Source organism: Silene latifolia, chromosome 2 (genome assembly GCF_048544455.1).
Source record: "Silene latifolia isolate original U9 population chromosome 2, ASM4854445v1, whole genome shotgun sequence".
In the NCBI taxonomy this organism is placed as follows: domain Eukaryota; kingdom Viridiplantae; phylum Streptophyta; class Magnoliopsida; order Caryophyllales; family Caryophyllaceae; genus Silene; species Silene latifolia.
Window position 1 is genome coordinate 42702168 of NC_133527.1, and position 15056 is coordinate 42717223.

At 38.4% G+C, this 15056-nt stretch overlaps 1 protein-coding gene across 1 annotated transcript in view; it reads left to right on the forward strand.

Moving 5' to 3' along the window:
• LOC141640591 (F-box/LRR-repeat protein At3g58900-like) overlaps nucleotides 1-14046 on the forward strand; it is a 28450-nt gene extending 14404 nt beyond the window's left edge. The window contains exons 2-3 of the mRNA XM_074449328.1: nucleotides 11370-11516; nucleotides 13554-14046. Of these exons, the coding sequence (XP_074305429.1) occupies nucleotides 11370-11516; nucleotides 13554-13613 (207 nt within the window). The 3' untranslated portion in view covers nucleotides 13614-14046. The remainder of the gene's footprint in view (nucleotides 1-11369; nucleotides 11517-13553) is intronic.
• The last annotated feature ends 1010 nt before the right edge of the window (nucleotides 14047-15056 follow it).

Below are 15056 nucleotides of genomic sequence, written 5' to 3' on the forward strand. Positions count from 1 at the left end.
TCCGTAAAATTCCCTTAAATTTTAAGGATTATAACGCAAATTTACATGTGAAATTTATTGTCATAAACGAAAAACAACAATGAAACGATAAAGCATTAGAAATAACCTTGGGTCCTTTGAGATGCGGCCTAAGAACAGAAATCAAAGTAGATTTCCTCCTAATCGTTGCACCCAAGACCGTCTGAGACTATGCCCTTGTGCTAGAAATGTATTCTCTAATTGCCTTGCAATATTGAGAGAATTGTTGTGAATTTTACGATGTGAGATCTAGAAATTTCAGAGGAAAAGTGCCTCCAAAACCCTAATATTTTTGCAAATGAAAAATCCTTAGGTTACAAAAGAGAGAGAGCTCTCTTTTGTTTGCTTCATTCGGCCAAAACCGTGAGCCTCTATGGGAAGTGGGCTTCCACTTCCTTTTAATTTTAACTCGTGGTCTGGTTCGTAAAATGCTAAATGTATATGACGCGGTTTTATTATAAATCGTCATCGGTTATCGGTTATTAATATATCGACTAATAACACGGATTAGTTGAAATATTAATACATGTCCGACAAAGACAATATTGTATAATTAATTAATTCAATATACATTAATTAAATATAAATCGTTTATATTCAATTTACGAATTAACTGCTTAATTCGTCTTAGCCATTATTATTTAATCCGTATTAAATATTCATCTCAACATCGCGTTTGACTAATTGTTTAGTCAATAACTCCGACTAACTGCTTAGTCAACTTTGGCATCAACATGACTGTATTTTCATACCGTCACATCTCTCAAACGTATCCTATAGGTGTGACTTTTAGAGACCAGTTGATCACCGCCATCTGTATGACAATAACGTCAAACTTATCTAGCAAGCCAACCGTTATTGATAAGCGTGGACCAACTGATTATGATACAAAAGTATACCCTTTAATCCTTTTAGAGATTTATAAGTCCTTGCACTAACTGTAAAGGACACCAGCCCCAACAAGCTCCCACTTGTCCGTACAAGTGTATGTGCGATAACCGATTCTCATATTCATTTAAAATTTCTCCCACTCAATGTAAAACAATTTGCAGATCCGGATCCGCAAAGGTCGTATTTTACAATCGATCTGTATCAAGAGTGGTTTCCCCGACTAGAGAGTAACTCAACTGATAAAACGAATTCGTATTCGAGCATGGCCATGCATTTCGATTCTGACTCCTCGAGTGGCCCTGAGAAATATCGAGTACCTGATAAAGGCTGAATATTTCCTTCAACTCGACTCCTTCCGATCTAAGCACAACATGAAATGACCCAGAAAAAATCTACTTAGCCCCCTGTTACGGATGACCGTGAGAAAGAAACTAAAGTCACCCAAAATCTGCCTTAGTCTCAAGAGACAGTCGATAGTCAAAAGAATCGACTCTTAGGATCACCATGGAGGTCCTATCCACGACCGGGCACCGAATGTTATAAAACATTTAGGACTCCACGTCGATGTCACAATTGTGTCCTACGAGATATCCGTATAAATCGCCTCTGTGATTGGTCGGTCAACTTTGTTGACTTATGGCTCGTTGAACCCACCATCAACCAACGTCACAAAATAATTACCTTGAGTTATCAGCTCACGTGGGCAATTAAGGACTAAAAATATAATGTTTGTTCAGTTCACTTTGTGGTGTTCAAAATTGTCGTACAATTCCACATGAAAAACAAAATATATAAATATCAAAACGATGATGTCGTATAGAGTACACAAGAAAATGATTCTAATCCATAAAAGAGTACTACAACTCAGGAACACGTTTAATTCCCATGGAATTAACATACCCTTCATGCTTATCTTGTCGTAATGGTTTAGTGAGAGGATCTGCTATATTATCATGTGTAGCAATCTTTTCTATCACTACTTCCTTTTGCTCCACGTAATCTCGGATTAGATGAGCTTTTCGTTGTACATGTCTAGACGCGACATAGTACTCGGACTCGATCGTAGAATCTCTTTGTAACACTTTGTTTGGAACTCTTCCGGTGACTGAGCGCCATTAAGAGTAAAAACGAATCCAGACCGAGATTTCGAGTCATCTCGATCCGTTTGGAAGCTAGCATCTGCGAATCGGTTCGCATAGCTTTTGATCGCCTCCATAAGTCAATGCCCAATCTTTAGTCCTCGGTAGGTACTTAAGAATGTTCTTGTGAGCCATCCAATGTGATTCACCTGGATCTTTGTTGGAATCGACTTGTCATACTCAATGCATATGCCACGTCCGGACGTGTGCATATCATGGCATACATGATTAATCCTATAGCCGAGGCATAAGGAATCCGTGTCATGCGCTCTTTCTCTTCCGGTGTCTCTGGTGCCTGAGACTTGCTCAAATGCACCCCTGGAGCCATAGGAAGAAACCCCTTTTGGAGTTAGTCAAGCTGAATCTCTTTAGGATCTTATCTATGTAAGACTCCTGACTGAGAGATAACATCCGACGTGATCTATCTCGATAGATACGGATGCCCAAAATTCTTTGTGCCTCACCCAGATCTTTCATCTGGAAATGGTTCTTCAACCATACTTTTACCGAAGTTAAGAGAGGTATGTCATTCCCAATCAGGAGTATGTCATAGACATACAATATTAGGAAGACAATCTTTCTCCCACTTGACCTGATATATAGACATGGTTCCTCGACTGATCGAGTAAATCCATTGTCTTTTATCACTTGGTCGAAACGATGATTCCAACTCCTAGAAGCTTGCTTAAGTCCATAAATGGAGTCCACCTCGGATTTCATGGCCTCAAGCCAAAGCTTTGAGTCGGAACTAGTCATGGCTCCTTTATAGGTTGCGGGTTCACTACTCGTTAAGAGTATAATGTCATCTATGTCATGTTCCTCGACCATACCAATGTATCTGTCCGGAGGAATAGAGACTCTTTCCGACCTCCTAGGTTCCTCAGGAATATTCACCGCAGCCGGGATTGAAGGAATTGGTTCCTCCAATGGTTGCTCGGTATTTGGTTCTGGAATCTCCGACAGGTCGAAGGTTCTATCACTCTTTGCATTCTCGAGAAATTCCTTCTCTAAGAATGTCGCACTGGCCGCAACAAAAACACGTTGTTCGGTTGGCGAATAAAAGTAATGACCAAGTGTTCCTTTAGGATAACCTATAAAGTATGTCTTGACCGATCGCGGGCCGAGCTTATCCTCGTGTCTCCACTTGACATAAGCCTCGCAGCCCCAAACCCGTATAAAGGACAAGTTAGGGACCGTTCCCTTCCATAGTTCATATGGAGTCTTGTCAACAGCTTTAGACGGACTTCGGTTAAGTATTAGAGCAGCTGACAGAAGAGCATAACCCCACAATGAGTCAGGCAACACGGTGTGACTCATCATGGATCGAACCATATCAAGTAGTGTTCGATTTCTCCGTTGGGACACACCATTCAACTGAGGTGTTCCAAGTGGAGTTAACTGTAAGGCAATCCCACAGTCTTTAAGGTGTTGATCAAACTCGTGAGAAAGATACTCGCCACCACGATCTGAGCGCAGTGTTTTAATCTTTCTTCCCAGTAGGTTCTGTACCCTATTCTGGTATTCTTTGAATTTCTCAAAGGATTCACTTTTGTGCTTAATTAAGTAGACATAGCCATATCTACTTAAATCGTCCGTGAAAGTGATTAAATACCTATAGCCTTCTCATGCGGTGATTGACATACGGCCACATACATCCGTGTGTATGAGTCCTAATAGGTCAGCAGCGCGCATTCCAACACCTTTGAAGGAAATCCGAGTCATCATACCGATGAGACATGATTCACACGTGCCAAATGATTGAAAATCAAAAGCCGAGATAGCTCCATTCTGTATGAGCTGTTTAACACGTTTCTCATTAATGTGTCCCATACGGCAGTGCCATAGATACGTTTGATCTTTGTCACCAACCTTTAACTTCTTATTCATTACGTGTAATATTTCGGTGGTCGGATCTAAAACATAAATTCCATTCATGGAGACTGCCTTGCCAAAAATCATATCGTGTAATGAGAAAATGCAATTATTATTCTCTATTACAAATGAAAAACCAAGTTTGTCAAGTGCAGAAACTGAAATAATGTTTTAGAAAGACTGGGTACATAATAGCAGTTATATAAAAATAACTCAAATCCGCTAGGAAGCTGGATCACGTATGTTCCCCTCGAGACGGCAGCCAATCGTGCTCCATTCCCGATACGCAGGTCCACCTCACCCTTTACGAGGGGTTCGATGTTCCGGAGCCCCTGCACATGATTACATAGATGAGAACCACAACCAGTATCTAGTACCCAAGTTCCGTAACTTGCGTGGTTAATCTCAATCATATGAATATAAGTAGAAAAGGATGAAGACATACCAACAGGTTTAACGCGACCTGCTTTTATGTCCTCATGGTAAACAGGACATGTACGCCTCCAATGCCCAGTCTTGTGGCAATGATGGCATTCCATGTTATCGGTTTTGCTCTTTGTCGTGCCTGATGAGTTACTTGCCTCACCAGGCCCACTTTTACTTGATCCCGACTTATTAAACTTCGGTTTACCTACAGCTAGGTCTGCTTGAGCTTTGCCCTTACCCTTGCCCTTGTTTGACACAACGAGAACATCCTGTTTCAAGCTCCCACTGAACTTCATGTCCTTCCCGGTCTGTACGAGAAGGGAGTGCAGTTCATGGGGACTTTTCTTCAAATCATTCATATAGTAATTCGCTCTAAAGAGCGCAAAACCATCGTGGAGTGAATGAAGCATGCGATCAATCACAATGTTCTCGCTGATTTTACAATCAAGCGCCTCCAGTCTCTCGACATTCTCAATCATGCTGAGAATGTGTGGGCTAACCGGTTGGCCCTTCTGGAGTCTCGCATCAAAGAAGCGAGTGGTATGCTCATAGGTCACGATTCTCGGTGCTTTCGAGAATTCCTTAGTGAGCGTGGTGAAAATCTTGTTTGCACCTTGGGCTATGAAGCGTTTCTGCAAATTGGATTACATTGCAAAAATGAGTACGTTTTTAATCGCACCCGCTTCCAGGACGAAGTCGCTATACGTGAGACCTCGTTAACTCGAGCCGTGGGGCCTGGGGCTGGCGGGAGGGGCTCAATCAAATACTTGAGCTTCCCGTCAGCAGTGGCAGCATTCCGTAATGCCGCCTCCCATTCCGCGAAGTTTGATCCATCATTCTTCAGTCTAGTAGACTGATTCATCTGATTCATAAAGATCCGAAGCCAGGACTCACGGTCCAATGTGGCACTTGGCATTAGGTCATCGAGGATGCCAGCCATTATGTTATTAGCAGTTTAGAAAAAACGTGATCTACGCTGAAAAAGAAAGAAAAACAAAAACGAAATAAGCAACTCATCGAGGTGATTTAAGTCTATTTAAAATTCATTTTAATCGTGTAGACTCATTGCACTTGCATAATTGATCTCCCTCAAGAATAATACAAGTGATCCCAAGACTCAATTTCCGTAAATTGATAAGCCAACTGTTTAGCTAGTTCTTCTGTAAGAACTCTTGGTCGATAGATTTCCGTAAATCCTATCTATAGTCCACCATAATCACAGGATCGTACGAGTGACCATGGTGTTGAGATAAAATAAGTCAATCAGTTCCAACTTACCCGACGTAGAAGGGGTAATATTATGCCTACCGACGAAGAAGGGATTCATTGGAGTTTGACCTATAAAGACTGTTCTCAATTTTTGTTTATACGAGGAAGATCCCATCAACTTAGTTTTAATTCATTTTAAGTGAACGAATAACTAGCATTACGTGAATGAATTAACTTAGGTGATGGCTTAAACTTGATCGTGTGACATAAGAATGTCATAGAAAACTAACGCGTGACCTCTATATGAGTCAGTTTTCATGCAATTATTAGGTGGTTTGGTTTTTAGGCGGAAAATTATGCAATCTATCGTTACGATAAAATAAATAAAAGAATGCAAAACGTAAATAAAAAATTCCTAGTGTCGCCTATCCTAGTAAAAAGAACATAATACAACTTTGGAATCCACCGTTGGACCCGAGAAGCTTGTCTTGATGTTCCATCTTTTTCATGTAGCGGGAGTGAGCATCCGATTCTCCATCTTTGGTCTTCTCAAAATTACAATTAAAATTACAAAATATAAACCTATTTACATTCTAAATAAAAACTGTAATTATAAAAGAAAAACCAAAACGGAGATGCGAGATCTCAAAATACAACCAAGACCGTGTTCCATCATTACGGTAACACGTCCTCCTAAGGCCACACTAAGTTACAATCGATTGTAAAAATTAAATACGTAATTAAAAGCATTCAAAACATTCAAAATAACGATAAATAAAATGCATCAACTAAAACAAATTTATTCGTGACATAATTCCGTAATTATGTTAAATTTATCCAAACCACCTTTAATGATTAAAATTATGTGACAAACCGCTTTAATCAACTTAATTTTAATCCGTGATAATCCGTTACTTTAAATCGTTTTAAAATAACTAAATGGTACGTGAGTGAACCGTTTCACTATCAAGCGAGTGTACAATATCCGTATAAAGTACATTTTATGGCCAAAATAAAATTTAAAACAAAAGAAATAAATTTTAACGCTGCCAAAAACGAAATCCCTCGATCCAGGGACAAAAGTTCTCGATCGAGGACAAAAAGGGCTCGATCGAATGATGCTGCCATTCGATCGAGAGGTTTGCCAAACAGGAAGTACTCGATCGACAGAACTCGTGGTCGATCGAGGACTTATATTAGCAATACTGCTCGATCGAGTACGAGGACTTCTCGATCGAGCAGTGGGGGGTTTTAAAACAGGTCAATCGAGTTAAACATGTACTCGATCGAGTAAAAACATGACAGAAAAGTTCTGAAAACTTGAAACCCTCGTGAAAACAGATTTGTCGAAACAAAACCATTTCAAAATTGATCTAATTCGTGTAAAATTAAATCAACAAATTGCAAAACTTTAACATATTGCTATAATGATCGAGTAAAATAACAATATGCAAAACAAATCAGCCGTGTATTACATGGCACGGTTTTCAATGCACAAAAATTCAGCCGTGTAAAAAAATATATATACGCCAGACGGTTTTTATGCAAAAACAAAATCGTTTCAAATCGATTTATGAAAAATCACAATGAAAATTTACGTGGCCTCGCTCTGATACCACTTGAAGGGAAATATCCGTAAAATTCCCTTAAATTTTAAGGATTATAACGCAAATTTACATGTGAAATTTATTGTCATAAACGAAAAACAACAATGAAACGATAAAGCATTAGAAATAACCTTGGGTCCTTTGAGATGCGGCCGAAGAACATAAATCAAAGTAGATTTCCTCCTAATATTTGCACCCAAGACCGTCTGAGACTATGCCCTTGTGCTAGAAATGTATTCTCTAATTGCCTTGCAATATTGAGAGAATTGTTGTGAATTTTACGATGTGAGATCTAGAAATTTCAGAGGAAAAGTGCCTCCAAAACCCTAATATTTTTGCAAATGAAAAATCCTTAGGTTACAAAAGATAGAGAGCTCTCTTTTGTTTGCTTCATTCGGCCAAAACCGTGAGCCTCTATGGGAAGTGGGCTTCCACTTCCTTTTAATTTTAACTCGTGGTCTGGCTCGTAAAATGCTAAATGTATATGATGCGGTTTTATTATAAATCGTCATCGGTTATCGGTTATTAATATATCGACTAATAACACGGATTAGTTGAAATATTAATACATGTCCGACAAAGACAATATTGTATAATTAATTAATTCAATATACATTAATTAAATATAAATCGTTTATATTCAATTTACGAATTAACTGCTTAATTCGTCTTAGCCATTATTATTTAATCCGTATTAAATAATCATCTCAACATCGCGTTTGACTAATTGTTTAGTCAATAACTCCGACTAACTGCTTAGTCAACTTTGGCATCAACATGACTGTATTTTCATACCGTCACATCTCTCAAACGTATCCTATAGGTGTGACTTTTAGGGACCAGTTGATCACCGCCATCTTGTAGACACCTCGTTTCTGCACCTCCCGCAAACCACCCGGTGATGATTGGGCCGCATGTTTGATTCGCGGAACGATTTGTGACAGTTCGTAAGTTTATCGTCAAGTGATTGCTCAAATATTAATGTCGACCTCTTAGTTGTCATCTACGTCCGGATACGGTCGTTTTGGCGATAATTAGAGTACATTGAGTCGGGTCAAAAACCGTCTCCATTTTTCGATAGCTGTTAAATCCCGAGTCAGAATGTTCTGGAATGTTCCGGATATTTCTATTCCATATTTCACAAATTTTATCTTTTGGCAAATAATATCCCGTAATATTCACAAGATTATCGAATTATTTCCGTCCTACCATAACTCAAACGCGGAAATCTTTCTTCAGCAGGAGGAAACCTCCTGGGAATAGATGCAGCAGGTGCTGCGCCTCTTCCAAGGGACGCAGTGGCTGCTGCGCCTCTTCCCAGGCCCTTCTTTGCATGATTTACGTATCTTTTTTATATCTTTCCGAGATTCACTTCCAAAGAGTCTCCGAAACCCTATTCCTTCACGTGATTAGTATAAATAGGAGCCTTCGTTCCTCATATTTCTCACGCGAGTGTCCGCCCTTCTCTTCTCCCTTTGCATTCTAGACTTCGTTCTTACTAATTGGCGCCTACGTGCTTGGACTTCCCACCACGTAAGCTCGGATCTTTCCGGGTACCAACCTCTCCGTTGCATGACCGACCAATTTGACCAACTACACTCAATCAATCTTAATTTAATCAATCGTTTTCCTCTTACGAGGGCACTCTCTTTGCATTCGCGTCGAGCATTCACCAGTCGATACTTAGTTCATCTCGTTCCGTCAACATGTAAGTCTGAGGGTGTATAATTCTCTTTATTTATTGTATTTACTTTATCGTATCAATTGTAAGGTTTATGTCGAAAACATCTAATTAAAACCGATTTCTAAAAACCCTTCTTTAAAACCTGTTTTTGCGGATTTCCAGTAGACAGACGTCGAGAAAAGACGCAGCAACTGCTGCGCCTCTTCGTGAGGCTGCCGCAGTTCCTGCTTCTTTTCTTCTTCTTCATCCTCTGTAATTCGTTTCCTGTTTTATTCGTTTTCGTTTGTTTTCTTCAATTCTTCGTTCACAGTAGTTTAATAATCACATGTATATTTTGATCATCACTCATTAATTCGTATGTTTTAATTGTCATAAATCCGTCTTAAATCTCAAGTAATCAATATTTGCGGGTTTTCGTCATTAATATTCAATCCGAGTTTTAGAGATTCAATTTCGTCAATATTGAGTTTCTGGAATTTATCTTTGGTATATTTGCATCCATATTCATTGTTAATTCGTCATCATTCATTATGTTTAGCCTAATTAATTTGTTTAGTTAGTTTGTTAATTCGTTAATTAATCTTGTATCATGTAATTAATTCGTTTGCATCCGTCTCATTCATATTTTACTGCTTTTATGACCCCTTCATATGTAAATAATCCATTAAATCACTTTCATCCGAGTAATATCATCAATCGATCCATTAAAATTTACCAATAAACATTAACGATTTGCAGTTCCGGCTTCACAGCCAGAACTCACCCTTGGAACAGACGCAGCATCTGCTGCGCCTCTTCCAGAGGGCGCAGTTCTGCTGCGCCTGTTCCAGGTTGAGCTCTGTCTCTGAATTCCGTTTCTGCTTTGACCTAGTTTGCTTAGTCTACGTATTAACTAACTATTATTCGTAATATCACGCTGATTTCTGTTCGTTTATTTATTTCTTTTATTTCTTTTATTCGTTTTTCTCAAATTATCCGTTTTAAAGGTATTTTCGACATAAATCGCCTATTCCGTTGTAATTATTGTAATTTTCATTATTGTAATCTTTATCGTTTTATTCCTTGTATGTTTTCACATGTAAATGGACATTAAATCCTACTTCGACCCAATTGTATGCCTAATTACTTGTCTACCGACTTAGTTAATTCTTCACATGTTAGGATTAATCTATGGATGTTGCATTGCATGCATATAGCCGACGATATATCAAGTACGAATAACTTCCCTAATCATTAGTAGAGGCCGCTATCGAGGCGGGCGGGATTAGGTGTTCGATCAAAAGAGCTTCCTAATACGTACCCTCACCCCTTACTCCAGATCTCTGTGAGCACCCGTGTTCATTGGCATCCACGAGAGTCATTCTAGACATAGAATGCTAAGGGTAACGATTGCTTAGTGTTCATGTCACTACTTTGTGTCTTGACATGGCACGAGGTATTCGAACGGTTCCAATTTCCCATAAAAATTGGTGGCGACTCCATACAAAATGCAAACGCTTGTCCCCGTTTCTCACCAAGCGCCCCCGTGGGCCGCCCGCTGTCCACACATCTGTATGACAATAACGTCAAACTTATCTAGCAAGCCAACCGTTATTGATAAGCGTGGACCAACTGATTATGATACAAAAGTATACCCTTTAATCCTTTTAGAGATTTATAAGTCCTTGCACTAACTGTAAAGGACACCAGCCCCAACACGTGATTTGTACACCACATAATTTCTTAACTCTATTAAGTGCTCGGGGCTTCCAAATCACGAATTAAAGCTGAAGGTTGGTGCTATAGTTATGCTTCTTCGAAACATTGACCAATCTCGCGGATTGTGCAATGGCACTCGGACCGATAAAGTGATGATTTGGGATCACGTGTGATTAGAGCAACAGTTTTATCGGGTAGTCATAAGGGCGATAAAGTGCATATTGCCCGTATTACACTTACTCCATCTGATTCCAGTAAGTTCCCGGTATAGTTTGACAGAAGACAATTCCCTGTTGCGGTGTGTTTTACAATGACGATAAATAAGAGCCAAGGACAGTCACTAGCACATGTTGGGCTTTATCTTCCAAGGTCGGTGTTTACGCATGGTCAACTCTATGTCGCTATTTCAAGAGTGACAAGCAAAAAGGGATTGAAGGTTCTGATTTGCGATAATGATAAACGCGTGTCCAATAGAACAAACAACGTAGTATATAAAGAAGTTTTTGAGAAGCTATAGTTCAATTAACTTATGATTGTACCCCGTAACAGTTTTTGTTGTACTTATTTCTTTGCAATTTGTCTACTTTTGTTAACTCTTATAATTTTGAGATTTTTTTTCTGTTATTCTAGAATTCCAAAATTAATACTACCATGAAAGAGCATCTCCTATTAACAACCCTACTTCTCAACCCTAAACGACAATCCCGTGCAATTTACACGGGCATAAAACTAGTAATTTTTTTTTTATCACCAACTATCTTTGTAGGCACTCTTGTGCAAGTATGTATACTTTTGAGCTAACTCTGATCCATTTTTATGTCTTAGTGCCTGGCGATTCCTATTGGACTTCTTCCAACTTTCTGCAAGGTCAAGCAGTTGACTTTAATTGTTATAGGTCATACCGAGTTTGACCTTGTCGTCATACGTCACTTTCTCAAGGCATGCCCAGCGCTGCAGGAATTCACGCTGGAGGTTATGTTTGTTTCACTTGCAAGTTATTCACGTTTTATTTACATGTTTTGATTTGTCTCACTTTTTTAAGATGTTTTCCTTTTTTTATCTTTATATCAGTAGGGATGTTATTGGGGCGGGGCGGTGGTGGATATAGGCTCCCCCGTACCCGTACCCACCAAGAAAAACTCGTACCCATCCCCGCCCCACAACCCGTGGCGGGTACAAGTTTCCAAAACCATCCCCGCCTCAACGGGTGGAAGTATAAAACCGTACCCGCCCCGCTTACCCATTAACCCGTTACACCATAATTTTGTTCTATAATATTAGAAATAGAGAGGGAGGAAAACATAAAGGGAATCGTGTTATTGATAATATTTCGTGTCTGAAACCGTTACAATGATAACGCATTTATACTAGTCTAAAGATCCGAAGATAATAATCGTATCTTCTAATATTAGTAGCATAATATACTTTATTCTATAATATTATATTATTCTGATTACGGTATATTACAATATACCGTAATATCTTCAACATCCCCCCTCAAACCCATGGTAATTTGTAAGAATTTCCATGGGTTTGCCAAACAAGGAAAGAAGAAAAAAATCCATTTCTTCTACCTTTAATCTTCAATCTTCGATCATCGGTGTACGGGAACGTCGTAACTTTTCGGACCCGTAGAAATTCGAACAAAACGAGAACGTCGATTTTTTCGAACTCGTTGAAATTTCGAGATCAGGAGCGTCGCAACTTTTCGAACCTGTCAAAAAATAATCGGCGGACGGGAACGTCGTAGTTTTTCGGACCCGTCGAAATTATAATGAAACGAGAACGTCGATTTTTTTCGAACTCGTTGAAATATCGTTGTCAGGAACGCCGCAGTTTTTCGAACCTGACAAAAGTCGTCAATCGAAAGAGAACACCATTTTTTTTTTTCGAACTCCGACAAAATTTCAATTTAACAAGTAAACGAATCTCGTCAAAGAAAACAATTGCCAAAATGGACGTCCTCCACTTTGCTCTAATCAAGTAATCATTATGTATCGCATGGAAGGGAAGTTTGGATCAAAATTCTTTTTTTTTTTTTTTTTTTTTTGATTACTAAAACTTACGAAGTAAATATTATTACACGAAATCCCGCCGGTGGGTGTTATACATTAATCATAACCCACCGGCAGGCAGCGGAATTCTGTGTTTTTAGGCCTCAAGAGCGTGAGGCTCTGATACCATATTAGAAATAGAGAGGGAGGAAAACATAAAGGGAATCGTGTTATTGATAATATTTCGTGTCTGAAACCGTTACAATGATAACGCATTTATACTAGTCTAAAGATCCGAAGATAATAATCGTATCTTCTAATATTAGTAGCATAATATACTTTATTCTATAATATTATATTATTCTGATTACGGTATATTACAATATACCGTAATATCTTCAACATATAAATTTTTTCGTAAAAGTTGGTTTAGTCATTATTAATTTCTATTTTTTTTTTAATTTATCTTTATAATTTTATTTTTTCACCAAATAAGTTAGTAAAAAACTTTATAAAATAGTTGTTATTATTAACCTTATATCTTAATTATAACTAAATAAGATTTATAAAATTGTCATAATCCTACTAGTTTTTTTTAATGATTGGCGGGTAGGCGGGTATTAGCTGGGTAAGATACAAAATCCATCCTCGCCCCATGACCCATGGCGGGTACAATTTTCATACCCGCACCCGCCCCACCACCCGCCAAAGCTCTACCCATCCCCACCCCAACTGGGGCGGGTGTGGGGCGGTACCCACTTATACCCGCCCCGCTGACATCCTATTTATATGTTAATGTGTCAACTCATATTAACGGTTTTATATGATTGATTTATGTTGTCTAATCCAAATCATTAGGAGAACAAATCTTTTTTTTTTCTCAAAGTTGTTTATGAAGTGATGTTGATCAATTGTGTTTTAACGATTGTTAACAATTCAAGCTTCACCTTGTACTTTCTTGTAACGGGTTGCAGCATAATAAGTTTCAGTTATTATTATTATTGTAAACGTGCAGATTACATGGCGTAGTGATGAACTGCCGATTACCTTGTACTTTCTTGTAACGGGTTGCTAGCCTTGGTCGCCTTTTTATGTTCACTTTTCCCAACTTATCTACACTACGGGTATTTCATTCCATTTCCTCGCAAAGCATATCATACAGGGATTGTAATTCTACATTTCATCGATGATCAATGGTCCGTTAATTTCGACTAGATGCATGCAATTGCTTTGTTCAACAATCACCCCTTTTAAAGGCCATTTTTATTTCAAGTATTTCTTAGGTAACTTTTTTTCTATCACAATTATAATTTAACACAAAATCTCATTGAAGACGGCAATATCCGTCACAAGCTTGTAACGGATACCATTTCCTCTCACAAACTATCCATGAGAGGTGATTGGGGAAGCATATAGGGTATTAGCCCGTCACAAGCAAGATGCTTTGTATAATTAATGGAGTAATATGGAAAAAATCCTTTAAATTCTATGAGCAGAAGAGTTTATAATTTATTTGCAACATTTGCAAACTGGCAATCAAGAAATTTTAGACGGCGAAGTGAAAGGGTTTCAACTTGATTACTCCGTATTTTATCTGATTAGTTGATAAAACACTTTGAAGGTGCCTTATCAAAACATTTGCAATACGGATTCATATTCGTTTTCAATATCTGGACCCATATTCTCGCCATTTGTTTTCCAATGGTGTGTGATGATCGTCATTGTCTAATCATTTTATTTGAATGTATGTTATTATCCTCATTATCGAATTGATTACTCTCTGGCTCTTCATTGTCAATTATCGTCATGATCTAAGGTACTACTCTTTATCCATGTACAACAAAGTGATAAACGATACACTACGTGCTAATTGGAATAACCTCCACACTATTTAGCGTGTGTTTTTAAGCCTTGGTAAGAGACATACTCTTTTCAAGAGGGTAATATATGAATTTTTTTCTAAAATGGGGTTGAAAACCAAAAAAATTATCAAAATGGGTTGAGTTTCAAAGTAATTACCTAAAATGGGTCCACGTCAGCCCAAAGCTAGCTTCGGATTCAAGTCGCTCTCCCCCTAAGCGATTTGGGCCAAAAACCTCCAAGCCTAAAAATCAATAATATTAACTTGTTGCCCGGGATGTAGTCGCTTACGGGGAGAGCGACTTGAATCCGAAGCTAGCTTCGGTGCTGACGTGGACCCATTTTGGGTAATTACTTTGAAACTGAACACATTTTGATAATTTCTTTGATTTTCAACCCTATTTTAGAAAAAAATTCGTAATATATTGTGGAACACATTTTCCCATTGACAACACTTATATTTGGTAATGTTCCATTTTTATTCACAAGAGTGTAAGTGATACGAAAAAAGATTAGTATGTAGAAGCGAACAAACAGATTTGTCTTTTTTTGATGGTTTTGTGATTAAAATGAAAGAGTAATAAAACAAGAAACAACGAAAACAAAGGGATATAATTCTACGAAAGCCTTATTTCGTATGATTTAGTGAATTGGATTG